Source organism: Vicia villosa, linkage group LG5 (assembly GCF_029867415.1).
Source record: "Vicia villosa cultivar HV-30 ecotype Madison, WI linkage group LG5, Vvil1.0, whole genome shotgun sequence".
Lineage (NCBI taxonomy): Eukaryota > Viridiplantae > Streptophyta > Magnoliopsida > Fabales > Fabaceae > Vicia > Vicia villosa.
This window is the reverse complement of record NC_081184.1, coordinates 108,421,857-108,439,396: the sequence shown is the minus strand read 5'-3', so window position 1 is coordinate 108,439,396 and position 17,540 is coordinate 108,421,857. Positions and strand designations below refer to the sequence as shown.

At 29.7% G+C, this 17,540-nt stretch overlaps 2 protein-coding genes across 6 annotated transcripts; both read left to right on the top strand.

Annotated features, from left to right (window-relative positions):
- Positions 1–1,142: 1,142 nt before the first annotated feature.
- LOC131601982 (UDP-glucuronic acid decarboxylase 5) lies at positions 1,143–5,394 on the top strand. Of its 4 annotated transcripts, none has more exons than XM_058873920.1 (14): positions 1,157–1,281; positions 1,585–1,627; positions 1,734–1,851; positions 2,641–2,727; positions 2,881–2,968; positions 3,292–3,383; positions 3,659–3,723; positions 3,828–3,916; positions 4,051–4,128; positions 4,244–4,337; positions 4,441–4,507; positions 4,595–4,658; positions 4,762–4,802; positions 4,955–5,394. In XM_058873920.1, the coding sequence occupies exons 3-14, from the start codon at positions 1,762–1,764 to the stop codon at positions 5,138–5,140; spliced, it is 1,041 nt and encodes a 346-aa protein (XP_058729903.1). In that variant the 5' UTR covers positions 1,157–1,281; positions 1,585–1,627; positions 1,734–1,761; the 3' UTR covers positions 5,141–5,394. The 4 variants fall into 4 exon arrangements, with proteins under 4 accessions (XP_058729904.1, XP_058729903.1, XP_058729902.1 ...); XM_058873919.1 differs by having other exon boundaries at positions 1,160–1,281; positions 1,576–1,627; XM_058873921.1 differs by lacking the exon at positions 1,585–1,627 and having other exon boundaries at positions 1,143–1,281.
- Positions 5,395–12,377: 6,983 nt separating this feature from the next.
- LOC131607014 (spindle and kinetochore-associated protein 1 homolog) lies at positions 12,378–15,952 on the top strand. Of its 2 annotated transcripts, none has more exons than XR_009285161.1 (9): positions 12,378–12,580; positions 12,675–12,799; positions 13,095–13,207; positions 13,297–13,378; positions 13,819–13,886; positions 14,308–14,413; positions 14,479–14,530; positions 14,631–14,744; positions 15,586–15,952. XR_009285161.1 is itself a non-coding variant. In XM_058879079.1 (9 exons), exons 1-9 carry the CDS (start codon positions 12,475–12,477, stop codon positions 15,661–15,663), a joined length of 822 nt encoding a protein of 273 aa, XP_058735062.1. In that variant the 5' UTR covers positions 12,384–12,474; the 3' UTR covers positions 15,664–15,952. The 2 variants fall into 2 exon arrangements, 1 of the variants encoding a protein (XP_058735062.1); XM_058879079.1 differs by having other exon boundaries at positions 12,384–12,580; positions 14,501–14,530.
- The last annotated feature ends 1,588 nt before the right edge of the window (positions 15,953–17,540 follow it).

The following is a 17,540-nucleotide window of genomic DNA, read 5'->3' as shown; positions in this document are numbered from 1 at the left end:
TAAAGTATTTCGACGTAGTAAAAAATCTTGGTAAATAAGAATGTAAAAGATAAAGGAAATTGCTGGAAAACAAGACAAGTTAAAGTAGAAGATGTTTTGCTTAAATGTAAAGAAAATAGTGTTTAGAATCATACATTTTTGCTCAGGTAACTCGTTTTTCACTTTTCGCTTGGGTGCTTTGAGTATATGAGTTTTTTATAAAGAATTTCGACACCTCTGAATTTTAACGCTATAACCCTTATTTATACTAATAGAAGATTAACTCTCTACAACGAATTTCTCCATGGAAATCGACACGTATTTTGCTGCATGCTTCACGCCTTCAGACTTGCTTCCATGTGTCTCCTTGGTATGGATAAGACCAAAAGAAAGTTATTTGCCCTTAACTTGCTTGAAGCAAGTCCAACATATATCATTTGTGAGAAAAATACCAAGTCCTCTCTTCCACCTTACAACCATGACTTCGACCTCCTCTTTCGATCTCTTGAGTCAAAAAATATCTATGTCAAAATGTTCCTTAATATACCCCGATTTCGCTAAATATTTCTCTAGATTCCCTTCTCATATGTCGAACACAATGATGTCGAAAATTCAGGCTAACATACATCCAGACCAAATATAATTTTTTATAATTGTTGATTTAATTCAACCTGATTAACAATTTTCTATTGAGCCGGTTGAGTTTCGAACATCCTTTAATTCGTACGACTATAATAAATTAAATGGTAATTTGATAGTCCAAATAAAAAGGAATGAACTTATCATAATTATTTATAATTATTTATGCTCCTTTCATTATTTACAAATTCAAAGAATAAGATTTAGTTATTTATCACATAAGTAAACATAGCATTAGATAATGAAAGCGTTTGGGTTACATTTACGTTAGTTAGATTACATTGATTGCAACACACTCTTGTCTGTCTTTTTTGTCCATCCAACTTAAATTCAACATGCAATTCTTCATACAACACGTGTCACTCCATGATTGGTAATCTCATACACGAGCGCCAGCATATTCGGTATCGTCCCAAACAAGCTCACCAATCCTCCTTATTCTCCACTTCACCTCGAGAGACATTATAATATTTTATATTTTATCTTTCACGTGAATTTTATCTTTCACATATTAAATTCAATCTCTAACAAACATATATACATTATTATCTGTATTATTATTAATCATCTATCTCTATCAATTTCATTCCCAAATTTACTCAACCTTCAAAATCCACTTCCAACTTGGACCCATTCCATCCACATCAATAATCAATAAGTTAGGTAATTAATTACTTAACTTAATCCAATTTCATTCTCTTCTTCTCTTACATGTTCTGTTTGGTGTGATCCATTCATTACTCTTCTCGTTCGTTACCCAGGAGCTTTCATTACTTCCTTCAACTTTACGTGACTTTCAAGCCTTCCAAATTAAATTTATTTTTTTAATTCCCTTCTTTTTTATATTAGTTTTTAAAAACTTTTATAGAATAAACGTTTGGTGAATGATTTAAAAATTCTCTCACTGGATCTAATTCCTTTTCTGTCTTCTATATATAAATTGGTCTCTAATCACAGTGTTATTAGGTCACAAGAGTGGGTAGGGTTTTGTTTTCAATCTCGCGATCAGGTTCATTCTATCTTCCCAATTTTAGCTTAACTTGATTTTGGTTTGTGAGAATTTTGATTTTTCTGATCGGTGAATTGATTTTGATATCGCTGTGAAATTGATGCAGGAATTGAATTTTTTCAGAGGTTCTTGCAATGGCTGCGAATTCGTCTAATGGAGATCATCAAACAACAGCTAAGCAACCTCCATTGCCATCTCCCTTGCGTTTCTCCAAGTTCTTTCAGGTCAAATGAATTTTCTGCCACATTGTTGTTCTCTTTTGTTTTCTAGATCATCTGATTTGAAACTGTGTTAATTTAATTATTTTTGTTCTCATTTTCCCTCCCTTAGTTTTGTAATAAGTAGCACTAATTGAAGTGATTGTATGTAGGCACATGTGTTGGTATCTAGTTAGTGGACACTAGACACGTCTTCAATCTGAAGTTTCGATGTTACATAAGCTTTGACTTTTTGAGTTTGTTAAATTATGATAAGAAAAAGTACTATGAATACTTATCATTATTTATGAGTTTGTTCTTTAGTGCTTGCAAGTTAGTGTCAAAGCTTCAAAAGATTGAACCGTCAAAGCTTACTACTTACTACAACCGTATTGTTATAACTTATATCCTTGAATGCATCATATTTATTATCCCTGGGGGATGATGACTGAGTTTTTCCCGTTTAGCTATCTGAAAACAGATTTGTTGCGGTAACTGTGTGATGTAGTTTTTGGTAACTGTGTGATGTAGTTATTGATCTGACAGTCCAATCTAAATCAATGGTGGAGATCTTTTAAAATTGATTTGGCGAGTGTGTAGTCTGGTTCGTCCAATCTCAAATCAACAATCGAGATAGGTTGCCGAGTGTAATTGTGTGGTATTATTACAGCAGGGAATCCAAATCCAACTGTTTGCTGAAATTTGTTACATGATTATGATTGTGGCCTTGTCAGAATCATTTAGTCCGCATAACATTTTTTTGTTTTGTTTCGATGCCTTGATTAACTAACTTTTCTTTCATTTTTTTGACAATAGTCTAACATGAGAATCTTGGTTACTGGAGGAGCTGGGTTCATTGGTTCTCACCTTGTCGATAGATTGATGGAAAATGAAAAGAATGAGGTCGGCTCGATTTTCTTATGATTTTGGAGTTATTGTATTGTTTCTTTCATTGTCTCTGCTCTTCTTACGCAACATTATCACCCTAAATTTGATAAAATATACATAATACAGTGTGATCTGATCAACTTTGTTAATATCAACATCTTTAATCAGGTCATTGTTGCTGATAACTACTTCACTGGATCAAAGGACAACCTCAAAAAATGGATTGGTCACCCAAGATTTGAGCTTATCCGTCATGGTAAAGTCTATCTTTATTTATTATTCAACAATCTATGTATAGAATTTTTTGTTGATGTATCACATTGAATGGTAATATATTTTTTGTTCTATTTAGTAGTATATCTCTGAAGACTTGTGTCGAGGTTGTAAAATGGTTTCCCTTAAATTAAAAGGATACAAAATCTGTTTCTATATGAATCGCAATTTTGATCAGCTGGCATTATAAAAGCTGAAAATTGTGACAATATAAATTGTGCTCTTAGTATATAATGTTCGGCGTGCCTTCAATTCAGTTAGTAACTCAGTAATGCTGATGAAATTGTCATTCTGATCCCTTTATAGATGTCACTGAGCCTTTGATGCTTGAGGTGGATCAGATCTACCATCTTGCATGTCCCGCATCGCCTATTTTCTACAAATATAATCCCGTGAAGGTATGACAGTGTCTCATTTTGTCTTTAATCATACTGTTTACTTAGCAAGTAGACACAGTCGTATCAACAATTGCAAATATTACTTTAATCATCCATTCATTGTACTGTCACTAAATTGGATGTTTCATACAAAAGTGCATAAAACCCACATGCATAACGCCACATTCTGCAATCTGCAGTATGTTTATATATGCTGCACCACCGATTCATAGGTCTCTCTTTTCTAATAATCCTTGAGAAATTATCTAATGTGTAAGGAAATAAATGATTTACAGACAATCAAGACAAATGTGATAGGCACTCTGAACATGCTTGGGCTTGCAAAACGAGTTGGAGCAAGGTTAGGAATTTTTCTTGGGAATAAGATTAATAACTTCAGCTTCCACCATCAGCTGGTCTTTGTTTTTTTTCTTGGCGGAGTCTTAGTTCTTATTTTATTGACAGGATTTTGCTTACATCAACTTCCGAGGTATATGGGGATCCTCTTGAGCATCCTCAACCTGAAACCTATTGGGGCAATGTTAACCCTATTGGTATGTGCTTTTATGTCATTCTAACCTGTATATTGGCCTTAAATGAAATTATATATGTTGCTGCGATTTTGAAAGATACCTGTACAAAATAAACCTTGAAGACCTGTTTAAGAACTTAATTTTGTCCATAACAGGAGTTCGTAGCTGCTATGATGAGGGGAAACGTGTGGCTGAGACTTTGATGTTTGATTATCATAGACAGCATGGAATAGGTGATTCCCGGTCTTCCTTTCCTTTTAATTTCCTTTCATTCTCTGTAAGAGTAAGATATAGCCTGTAGATGTCTTCCTTAATAATTTAACCAAGCTTATATTGTTTCCAACATAGAAATACGAGTTGCAAGAATCTTCAACACATATGGGCCGCGCATGAATATCGATGATGGACGTGTTGTCAGCAACTTCATTGCTCAAGCGTTGCGGTAATTAAACTAACATTTTTTCTTCTATGCTCTCCACATTTCTAAAGTGATGCTTATCAGTTCAACAATCGTCTTTTCTGATGCAACTGTTGGTGTGTTTTAGTGGTGAATCCTTGACAGTCCAATCTCCAGGAACGCAAACTCGCAGTTTCTGCTATGTCTCTGACCTGGTAATATCTCCCATTCAATTTGTTGTTTTTTGTTTTTCATCGAATTACTAGTGGTACGCTGATTTTGCACATTCTGATATCCCCTAGGTTGATGGCCTTATCCGTCTCATGGGAGGATCAGACACCGGTCCAATCAATCTTGGAAACCCGGGTTAGCTTTCTACACACGAGTTTCTTTGCTTTTCGAATTGTTATAATAATATCTTTACTCTCTTTTCACGTATTTGATCACTTGAGCCTCTTTGCCTTTTCAGGTGAATTCACTATGCTTGAACTTGCTGAGACAGTGAAGGAGGTCAGTTTAAATCTTTTATCCTTTTTAAAGAGCAATTGCCCTCTCATAGTTTCGCTTACACTCGTGTAAAATTACGAATAACTAAGTTAAGCGTTATCTAAAACTAAACTTAGGAGATATTCTTAAAAGCATACCTTGTCTTTGATTTGCAGCTTATTAATCCAAATGTGGAGATAAAGATAGTGGAAAACACTCCTGATGATCCAAGACAGAGAAAACCAGACATAACCAAAGCACAGGAATTGCTTGGCTGGGAACCAAAGGTCAAGCTGAGCGAAGGTCTTCCTCTTATGGAAGGAGATTTCCGTTTGAGGCTTGGAGTTGAGAAGAACATCTAAGTTGTATGAGTTCTTTTTATTACATGTCAATAGATAATAAGTGGGATGGATTGCTCTCGTTTTAATATTTTTTTTACTTTACATAATTATGGTACTGAGGAAGTTGGGGTGCCTAAAGTTTTAGCTTCCAAGAGTATCAGAGACGTGCTAGCTCTTGTTTGACAAGAATACAGCACGTCTGTTCAATTTTTGCTTGTGGAATTATTGTTCAGATTACATTTATCTAAAAGGCTTCTGCTTTATGTTTCTCTTTATAGTTTTATGTGATTTTCTGAACTTCATTTTATAAAACTTAAACCATTTCATTTATGATATTTCTAATGGTCAGGATTTAAACGATCCAATTTGAGTTCTTATCTCACTATTAAATCATTCCCACTGTGCCCCAGTATGCCTTTGCTCCAATGGTTAACATTAAGCATTTATCTCTCTATATTTATCATGTCAAAAATAATGGGTTAAATGACAAAGTTAAGTCCGTTTTATTACCCTACTCTCATGTTGCTTTGTCGTTCCCTCAACTTGGTTTTTGTACATAGAAACATCAAAGAAAAATAGTTTTTCAGACACCAAAGACCATTCTACACTTTTAAGAGAAAAAAAACAAACAGAAAGAATGATATGATAGATGTAATTGGGTTGATAGTTTTTTTTTTTTTTTTTATCAAATAGTTTAATGGACTGATATAATAAGTGTTTAAATGCAAGAGAAATGGGAATCATGATATTCAAATTTTTAAAAAATCAATTTATAAAAATATTTTGATTTAAAACTATTTATGATCATTTATGTTAGAAGAGATGGGAAGACAAGGATAAAATAACATAATAATATAAAGAGAATGAATAGAGAAATAGAATATCAAAATTAAAAGAGATAAGAGTAGAAATATCATACTAAAAAATTATTTTGGTTCTACTTAAATCGCTTGATTCACTTCAATTCTCAAGAGTTTTTTTTTTTTAGATTTCTAGTAAAACAAACTTGAATTTTTGAACATGATCAACTCAACAATCTTACAAAATAACTTTAAACTTTCTACTAACAACCACAACTTTTACACATGCTCGGTTCAATAACCTTAATCAAAACTTATACGCATATTTAACTTAAGTATGTTAACTAGAGTTTTTATAAAGATTTAACTTACCACCTTAGAAAATATTATTTAACCATGTATATTTTTCTAAAATACGCCATAATAATAATTTAAGAAGTCAAACTTAAAATTCTAAATTGCAATCTATCATATAAGAAAATTCATTCTACTCTTTCCACGTCCATCCACGTTGCTATTCCAAAACTATGTCACGTGTCTCTTCATTCCAATTTCTTATTTGGACTCCACCTTCCTGTTTCCCTTCATTCATTCATTTATTTTCTTCCTGTAACGTTGCATGTTCCTTATGCATTCATGGGTTGTTACAAATACAAATTATTCATGTTTATGCATTCATGTGAAAGAAATGTGTATAATGCCCAAAAAAAAATTCATATATTTATTTCTTCTCTATGTTTCCTTCTCCATCATGGGTATTCCATCTCTCTCTCTTTATTTACGGCATCTTTTTCATTCTTCTCTGTTATTTTCTTCTTCATTTTTCTTCATTCTCTTATTCTTTTTTGTTTAAAACAATATTAAAAGTGTAAGTTTTATTGTTTTTAGTTTTCTCAATTTATAGATCTATAATATAAGTGTTAGCTTTAACATAAAAGTTTTCTCATTTTTATCTTAATGTTTTTTTCACTTTTATTTTTTCAGTTTGTATATCTAACAAAGACGAACACATAGTTTTCTAAGGTGGTTGTAGATCTATATTAAAAGTGTAAACTTTAACATAAATATTTTCTCTTTTATATCTTTTTAACACTTTTTCACTTCTTTTATTTTCTTAGGTTGTAAATCTATTGAAATAAAGACCAACACATAACTTTTTCAGGTTGAAGATATATATTAAAAGTGAAAGTTTTAACATAAAAGTTTTCTCTTTTTCATCTTCTTAACATTTTTTCACTTATTTTATTTTTTCAGGATGTAAATCTATTGGAACAAAGATAAAAACATAATTTTCTCAGGTTGTAGATCTAAATTAAAACTGTAAAAATATTTAAAAAAACTATGATACTAATTAATCTATAATTATAAAAGATATTTTTTTTTATTTTATAAAATAAAATAATACACAAACTTGACTTTGGCTTGAGGAATAATTTTTTATTATTTATGATATCTCTGAATTTTTACTAAACAATATAGTTTTTCTCTTCTTTCTTAATATTTTATAATAAAATTTAAAAATTTTAAATTCGTGAAGAAATTTATTGAAATAATAATGTATCATTGATTTGAATATAAAACAATTGTTTGTCGTAACGAGAACATGAACTTATGGATCAACTATTACAATTATAAAATTAAAAAAATTATATTTTTACAATAACTTTTTACAGTTTCAAAAAAGTTAAAACTACTAATAAATTATATATTTAAAAATACTTTTAGGAACTACATTTTAAAAAGTTGAATTCTATATATTACTACATTTTAAAGCAATTAAATGTTTATTTAAAATGATTTAGGTGTATTAAACCTTACAAATAATAACTATTTAGATATTGTTGTTTTTGCTTAAATCATAATAATTAGTATTAAATTTTAAAACTGTGTACAATGTTAATATAAGGGTTTGTTTGTTTCAAGGTAAGAAAAAATATTCTCAGGAATAGGACTATGGGAATTCTAAGATTCCTTTGATTCAAGTTTAAAAAAATTATTCCAAGGAATTTTTTATTCCAAAAAATCTTATCTACATATGATTCTTTTATTTTTATTCCAAGGTTTAAAGGGTGGGAATAATTTCAACCAACTATAACTTTCCACTACTACTCACATTTATTTTTATTTTTTACTTTTTTTATAATTTTAAATTAAACAAATTTACAATTATTTCTAGAAAACCTTAATTTCTACCAAATACTATTCAAAGGAATATAATTTGAAACCTTAACAAACCCACCCTACCTTAAATTGTACAATAAAATAAAATATATTTAAACAATGTATAAATCCAATCGGAAAAAAATAAGTATATTTTATGAGAGATATTATAGTTGTTTTATTAATATATTCCAATTAATTATATATTATATTATAATTGTATTACTAAGAAAATAAAACTAATATTGAAAAAGGATGTTTAAATGATATGTTTAGTCCGGTAAGGAATTACATTTTAAAAAGTTGATTTTATATATTACTACCATTTAAAGCAATTAAATGTGTCATTTAAAATAACTTAGTTGTATTAAACTTAAAAATAATAACTATTTAGATATTATTATTTTGCTTAAATCATTAAAACATAATAATTGGTATTGAATTTTAAACTTGTATACAATGTTAATATAATTTTGTGCAATTAAATAAAATGAAATTAAACATATTAAAAACAATTTATAAATTCAAACACGAGAAAAAAAGTAAGTACATTTTATCAAAGATATTATAGTTGTTTTAATTTAAGATGCAATATTTTTAACAAAATAATATTAATTTGTTAAAATTAAGTTTTTCTTAAAAAAAAATATATTTTATCAAAGATATTATAGTTGTTTTAATTTAAGATACAATATTTTCTTAACAAAATAATAGTAATTTGTTAAAATTAAGTTTTTTTTAAAAATTTATCATAGTATTTTAAAATTAATTATTTGAATTTTTGAACTTTATTATTGTGTTAATGAGAAATCGACTAAATTCTTTAGAAACTCAAAATCCTCCCATTTAACCTTAGCCTAAGTCAAATCAACTAAAGTAATAATAGTATGTAGGGTACTATTTAACATTTAATTGTGTCATTTAAATGCATACTTATAAAAAGAAAAATTATTATGATAGTAATTAATCTATATTTATAAAAGATAATTTTTTATTTATTTTATAAAATAAAATAATACACAAAACAATTATTTTTAGTAACAGGAAATGAAGTTATGGAGCAACTAACACAAGTATATAATTAAAATATATTTAATAAAGAATAAAAAAATAATATATGAATCCAAACATGAGAAAAATATATTTTTTTTAATTATTTATGTTACTACTAATTTTATTATAAAATTATTTTTTATTAAGATATAATATTATTTAAAATAATATATGGAAAATTGAAATATATTTTATTCATGAAAAACAATTTGTTTTTATTTTATAAATATATCTTCTTTTTAAAAATAATTAACTTTTTTAGTAAAATAATTTTGTTTTTCTTAGTTATATTTTTTATTGTATTTTAAAAACAAAAGCATGCGTACTACATCAATACCCGTACAAACGCGCCGGTATTCCGTTAGTTTAAAAACTAAAGTAGATATAAATATCTTAGTAAATAATTATAGGGATCTTGATACACCCTTTAATTTGTATACATTTGTATACAACCATTTGACATCCACGATATATGATGTAAGAAACAATAATTGTTTTATTTATTTATTTGTGGGAAAAATGATGCATTGACCGTGTAAATTAATGTTACATTGTCAACTAATGGAGACCATGAACTTTGTCACATCATATTTTTATTTTAAATTTGTTTTAATAATATGATTGTATATTTTTTATTAAGCAATAATATAAAACTACTTTGCACTGTTAATGTCCGTGCATATTCATTAAACTCATTATTTATTTAATTATTTGTTTGATTATTTATTTTGTTTTGTTTTGTTTTGTTTTAGGGTCCGTTTGGTTCAACGGAGGGGAGGGAATTTAACTAAATATATGTTTGGTTCAAAGAAGAGAAGAGGAGGGATTTTTAACAACAAGTATGTTGGGTTCACAAGGGGAGGGGAGGAATTTTAAAATCAATTTACCTTTTTATCCTTATAATATTATTATTTGTGCTTAGTAAAAATAATTCTAAATAACAATAGTATTGAGTAAATTTCACCAAATAAAAACTTGTTCATTCATAAACCATAATATAACCGTAAACAACAACACACATTAGTTGAACTATATATCTTCAATGCAAATCAAACCATTATCTGATCTTATGATTCATCTAACCCAATAAAACAATTTTTATAATTAAAAATAAATAAAATAAGGTTAGAATATTAAAAAATAATATTAGAGTTAAATTTTTTATTTATAACATAAATATATTATATTTGCTATATTGTTAATATTATTAATAGTATAATAAAAAAAGCCTTGTTACTATCATATATAAGAACTGATATAAGTATAAGTATGTTGTTATAAAAAAAAAATATATCAAAAAGGGAACTTCACCAAATATTTCTAAAGCTACATTTAAGAAAATTAATATTCCAATATTTAAGAAAACTTCTTATATTAATTGTATACAATTTTTTTTAAAATTTCAAAAGTATGTAATATTTATGATATACTTCCGGAGTATATATAATTTAAAAAGTATACATTTTATTTGGAAAAAGTGCAAACAGTAGAACTTATTTGGAAAAAGTGCAAACAGTAGAACTATAAATCTAAAACAAACTAACTGTTATAAGTAATATACAATATAATTAGGGGTGTCAAACATATCCAAATAAATTACGAAAGCTAATTTAAATTAAATTTTATGAAATTGAATAGAACTTTCTTTTTTATCTAATTATCCTAAATTAAATCGGATTGTAAGTAATCTTATTTATGAATAAGATGTGTTTTTTACTTCATAGTCGATATATCCGCAGTGTAAATATTTTTATAAGGTCCATTTTTTTTATTCGAATAGGGTCTCTGGATTGATTGGGTTAGCCCTGATGTTTAGGTATCATTTACAAAAATATATGGATCAATAGTAAATTTTCGTATATAAAAATATTTGGATCAATAATTGATTTTTTCCTTATATAAAAATAACACCGTTTATAAAAATACATGGATCAAATATATTTTATCCCGTACACAAATATTATTTTTTGTAGGCATCATTTGTAGAAATATTTAGATTGATAATAGAATTTGACTTTGACCTATAACAAACATTTGACACATAATTAGACTAATAGCATATATTTTAAAAACTAATTTACTTGTGAATTAAAAAAAGAGAATAATGATCATGCATCGAAAGTGTATAATTATTTTACACATACAAAAAGTAAATTTTAGACACAAAATACCTCTAAAATAGTACAATTTAGTTGCAAAAGTATAATTTAGAACAAAAAATACAATTTATTTGCAAAAGTAAAATTTAGAATCAGAAGTACAATTTAGTTGCAAAAGTACAATTTAGAATCAAAAGTACAATTTAGTTAAAAAAGTAAATTTTAGACACAAAATATCTCTAAAATGTAGGGGTGTTCATTGGTTCGGGTAAATCCGAACCAAACCAGAATCCGAACCAAACCATAGTGTTTGGGTTGGATGTTTTTTCAGTTCGGGCAAGAACCGAACCAAACCAATGAAATCCAATGACAATCGGTTCGGGCATCGGATTTTCAATTTTTTACCCGCAAGCCCAACCCAAACCAACCATAATTAATTATCATAAAATTTACTACGAAGCATTCAACTTCAATAAGAAAAAAATAAATTGTTGTGTGTGGACAAGTTATGCTATTTTAATTTGTTATTAGAAAATTGATAGTGTAATATCATAAATGAATATAAAGTTATGAAACACATTCATTATCATATTAATTCAAGTGACTAGTTATAGATTCAAAAGTCTTAATCTTAAATATTTTTCTTGTTAGATATTTTTGGATCTATTAGAGAAAAATTTCTAGTATAATATTTAAATTTGAACACTATTAATATTATATTTTTTATAATATTATGAAAAATTAATTTTTGTAAATAAGTTATTTTTTAAATTTTTTTTTGTATTTTTTATCTACCCGATCAATCCAACCCAAACCAATCCGTTGTTTCTCGGATCGGTTCGGTTTGGGCTTTATCGCAAAAATTTGTAAATCCAATCCAAACCAATCCATTTAATTTTAATCGGTTTGGATATCAGATTCTCTCAAAACCAAACCGGTCCGCAAACACCTCTACTAAAATGATAAAGTGGCGAACAAAAACAAAAAATTAAAAAAATATTTTCCAGATCATATAATTTTCTTATATTATAGATTCACCGAAATTAAAAACCATAAGATAAGTAACTAATACTACTAGTTTAGTTTGCATCCAAAATGCTATTTCGCCAAAATGAAATATAAAAACGCGGTGTAGCTTCAAAAATTGCCGCCAAAACAAGTTTCAAACACTATCTTTTTCAAAAATTCAGATCAAAAGTTTTCGCAAACACGAAAAACCACTTTCCATTTCAGAAACATAGAGATGAATTCGTCGAACCCGAAGAACGCTGGTTCATCACTGGATGCATTGATGACTTCCTTCAATGCTCGCATTCTAGAGCTTCAACAACTCGTAATCGCTAGAAACAGTGAGTTTTTCTATCAACCCTTCACCTTTCCATTTCTTCTCTATATTCTATATACCGAATTCAATTTATATGAATCTGTATCTGTGTTTTGCAGTGTATCCAGCGAGCAGTATTCCAGATCTTTCGGATGTTGATGCTGCTGTGAGTGCTTTGGAGCTTCAGGTGCAAACCATTAAGGACTCCTTTCGCAATGAGATGGAAGCTATTCCTAAAGCAAAGGTATTCTCCATGTTTTTGCTGGTTTAAATTTGGTGAATCAATTGTTTGTGGAATTTGATTCATGAAATTAACCAAACCCTAAAATTATTCAAATAATCTGTCAATTAGGTCATTCATTCATTCATTCATGATATGTTAGAAAATAATTGATGGATTTTTGTTAATTTGTTTTTGGGAGGGGAAATTCAAACTTTCAAACATAATTTGATTTTTACTGTTTGGGGAAATTTGAATGATTGGTTAGGAAATTTTTAATTGATGATGGATGACCATTAGTTTTTTGACGTTGTTGCAGAAATGTATCGATGCATGCATGCAGCAGCAAAAGAAACTGCAGAATATGTCTCTTTACATTCCTTCCCAAATGGCTGATAAAACTACACTGTCAAATTCAGAAACCAGTAGAGTGTAACTACATTTGCTTTAGTCCTGTTTTGTGCTTGGTTTTTAATGAGTGTTGACTGATATCATATTGCTTTATTGTTGTTGGTATTCAGTTTGTTTCCTGAATTTTCTGGACTAGACTCTGGATCATTTGAGGCTTCAAAACTTGATGTGGAGCCTGTTGCATTGCCTAAGGTAATCTAAATATGTTTTCAATTGCTGTTTTGTTCCATGTCTAACAAGATCTTTGTCCCTCTAATTGCAATACTCAAAGCCTGAGTACCTAATGAAGCACTGAAATTGACTGATAAACACTAGTAATAAACTTGGCAGTGATCCTTTTTACACTTGATCGCTGTAAAATTTTCTTGAATTATGTTGATACTTTTTTGCATTACATAATTGGATAAGGCTACGCTAAACTTTTTCTTGATGTTATCTCCCCAATCTTTCCCAAGTGGTGAGAGTTTAGAGTTATTCTATTTTCTTGCATGTTTCTATCTTTCGTTTCTCTTCAATCTGTAACCCTCTTGAGAATTTTTACCCTGGTCTCAATGAAGCGTAGCTATTTTCTTAACCTCAGTAGATGCATTGTTAAAATATGATCCCTAAATGTCTTCTGCTTTCATTTTTAGGAGAAAAAAGGCCGTGGTCCCCCACCAACATGGTATGTCACCGGAAGTGAACTAGATTCCTTGTCATCGTAAGTAACTATGAATAATTTTTTTATTTTCTTTGTTAAATATTACTGAGTTCAGCTAGGTCATATTCAAATGGTTATAAAACACATATTGTCAACAAAACATTCACAGATTCAGGTTGTTTCAAAATTGTGTTTTCATTCTATTGTACCCGTAGCTCTGGTTCCTTTAATTTTTCTAGCAAATTTTGCTCAAATTAGAACATGTTTGGGAAATCTATAAAATTTGCAAGCAAGTGTATCATTTGAAATGTTTCAAGAGATGTTGATTTTATCATTAAGACATTGACAGGAGTTTCAATAACTTCCATTTTCACTTCTTTGGTTATGAAATTCATCTCGACCTGAGTTAAAGACAAGAGAGTTAAAACTTCCGACTCTATTATGTATATATCACTGCTTGACAGTAGGTTTGATATTACAGATATATGAGGGGTAGACTTACTTTAGAGAAGGTGAATGCAGCAATCACAGATATGGCGTCTTATGCGGAAGCTAATACTCAGCTTATCGCAGCTCCCAAAAAGAAGGTAACTGAACATTTTCTTCTTAAAGTATACATTACATTGGTAAGAGTTTCCTTTTTTCTTGACAGTTGTTTTTGTTTGATCATGAAGTTGGCAGAAAATCTTTGGGAAAAAGCTCTGGTGAGTGAAATCTCTATTTTCACTTAAACAACTAAGTTCTCAACAAAAAAAAAAGGATGGCTAATAACAGAAAAGATTGTCACTTGATTTCATAACGTAGGAAATAAGAGATATTGCAACAATGGAAGGGATTAAAGGAAAACACTTTTTCCTTGAAGCTGATATAAAAGGTCCAGCACTTAAACTTGACAACACTGGAAAGGCAATATTGACAGTAAGTATTCTTGTCTTTCAACTCACATTATTTTGAGGAAGCTAAACTTGTTCATGAATTAGTTGTCACAGCAAGTATCTAAACTTATGTAGTTATACTAGATGCCCAAGTCCATTACAATTTCTTTGTTTCCTTTCATCTAGATTTGGCATTTGAATACAAAGCATTTATAACCAATGCCTACTGTGTTATTGATTTTTACTAGTTAGTTTTTGCAATAAATAAGTTGTATGGCTTTAATACTATAAAAAAGAAACATATTTCATTTAAATAAAGCATGGATAATGATTTGGATCTAACTTTCTTGGAAAAACACAAGTACTTCATTGGTTACTGATATGACCTAAAATAGAGCTTATAAAGTTTGTTAAATTCTCACAATACAAATTGATTTTGGGGAGTTGAGTTACAATGAAATTAAAGTCTATTCTAGATCTGTTTTTAGGTTATTCAAACACTTATCATATCCTTGAACTAGGCTCGATAGTGCTGCTGAGCATGAGGGACCTGTATTGAGAAAACTCAAACCTCGTATTGATCAATTATCATCGTAAAAATGGCTTTTAGAGTTGAATTAGGTCCAGTAAGACTTAGGAGCTAGGACTATCCTTCAGCTATGATTATGGATATTAGTTATTATCCATAGATATTAAGCGTTGGTCTATCTCTTAAATAAGAGCACAGATGCTTTAGTTATCTGTTGGAACCTTACCCTCTGTCTTTCCTATATATTTGATTTAAAGTTTGAATTCTCACGCTGGTTGAACGAATGAGTTTTTCCTTGTGGATTTTGTTGTGAAGGATTTGTAGACATATCAAGTTCTTCTTTTCCGTTCTGCAGGTTCTTCGACACCTTGGCCGTTTTAATGAGACTCGTGTTGGGCATCATCGTGTTTTCATTCTACATAAGCCTCATTAGGAAAAGTTAACATTGACCTTTTGCTACAGATAAATTGTTGAGACTATTATCTGATAAAACACAAATGGTTGGTATGCACGAGTAATGTAAACTCTAGACTATCAAGTTTAATTCCTATTATTTTATTTAGAAAAGTAGTTGAGATTATTTTACTTTCATTTTGACCATTAATTTGTAAATTCAAGTTGTTTTTTGTGTGTGGAAGTTTACTCTCACTTAGATTGATATATCTTCCATATGGGAAAACGTGTGTATCCATCTGCTTACATATGAATGCAAAGAAAAAATCTTAGAGTACATTCTGTGTTCTAATATTTAGATGATCAACTCATTGCAACTTTAACGTTTGATTTTTGGAAGATAGGTTAATTCTAGATTGAGAGAAAATGCGTTTGCGTCGTAGTTGTGATTTTAGTTTTTTTTTTTTTTTTTTCATCTTCATTTTAAAAGTTTTTTCAGATTAAAATGTCTTTGTTTGGGAAAGCGGTCACTCACCGCTACCGTACGTTCAAAGCACTTTTCACCATGTTCTTGTGAAGCTGCTAAGGTGCATGGTACCGTGATTTTTGCATAATCACAAAGATAAGCTTAGAGATTTTTGTAGAATTTACAAGAATGATGATATGATACATACACGTTTGGTGTTGTATTAAATTTTTCACTTGGTGTTTTGGATATTGGTAAACTATTTTTGGACAAATAGTGGGTTTTTTTATCGATGATGACGTGGTGTGTAATAGATGATGTGTATAAATTTTAAAATCCAGACAAATGAATGACATTTTGGGACTTTATAAGGGTGACTGGTGACTGTCCTATGTTGTTAATCTTGGAAAGCGGCGCGGCGCGGTCAACCCAAAAATGGGAGCGGCGCGGAAGCGGGGAGGCGGAGCAGGCACTATTTCAGCTGAAAACATACTACAAATATATATTAGCATACTAGCAAATATCCAAAAAAAAAACTCAAATTTCATTAAGTCTTAGAAATTAAATACTTCCAAATACATATTAGCATATGTCTTAAGCAAAACATTGAAACATACTTTCAAATAACAATAAAATTCAAGAAAACAAACACTTAAGCATCTATAACTTCATCATCTTCATCCTCTTGATCTTCACCTCCACACAACCATGGGTTATTGTTATCAATATCACCATCCATGACCACAAGATCAATCAAAACATCACTTTCAAACCGCTCTTTCAAAGTTTGATTATACTTTATAACCAACTCTTGCAACATTTGATTGTACTTCAAATCTGCACCATACATACCAATAGCTTCAACCATCATTTTGAAACTTCTTGAATTTGCAACGTCGAAATCAATTCCATTCCGATAAAAGAAATGAGCTATGCTTGCCTTCAAGTTTGTTTGCCTTCCTTTTGTGTTCTTCTTGGATGATGATGGTTGAGTAGAATTAGTAGTAGGAGGAGTTGACATGGCTGTTCGTAGAGGCAGAAATCATATAACAGAAGAAAAATCAAAATAAAAGAAGTAGAAATAAAGATATTATGGTGCAAAACCAAAATACCTGAAGCTAATGATGTGGGATGGAGAGAAGAGAAAGATGGAGATCGATGATGATGATGGGCGATGGAGAGCTGCGTGGAGATGATGATGATGTGCGAAGGAGAAGAAGAGAGGCGTGTGAGCGATGGACGATGGAGAGCGATACAAAATTTAGGATTTTTTTTTTACGTTTTAACCTAATTTTTTAACCGACACGGCCCAATACATAATTTTGGGCTTTTTTGCGAAAATAGGAAAAGCGACCGGTTCGGGCCGCATCCGAACCGCTCCGAGACCCAATTTCGCGGCCGCTCAAGCCGCTTCTTCATATCGCGCTGTACTGGTAACACCGGAAAATTCG

Coding starts and splice junctions, on each gene's coding strand:
- LOC131601982 (XM_058873921.1), top strand. CDS start 1,762: ATGGCTGCGAATTCGTCTAATGGAGATCATCAAACAACAGCTAAGCAA. Junction 1,852..2,640: donor GTTTCTCCAAGTTCTTTCAG/GTCAAATGAATT, acceptor TTTTGACAATAG/TCTAACATGAGAATCTTGGT. Junction 4,803..4,954: donor TTGCTGAGACAGTGAAGGAG/GTCAGTTTAAAT, acceptor TTTGATTTGCAG/CTTATTAATCCAAATGTGGA.
- LOC131607014 (XM_058879079.1), top strand. CDS start 12,475: ATGAATTCGTCGAACCCGAAGAACGCTGGTTCATCACTGGATGCATTG. Junction 13,208..13,296: donor AATTCAGAAACCAGTAGAGT/GTAACTACATTT, acceptor GTTGGTATTCAG/TTTGTTTCCTGAATTTTCTG. Junction 14,531..14,630: donor ATCTTTGGGAAAAAGCTCTG/GTGAGTGAAATC, acceptor TTCATAACGTAG/GAAATAAGAGATATTGCAAC.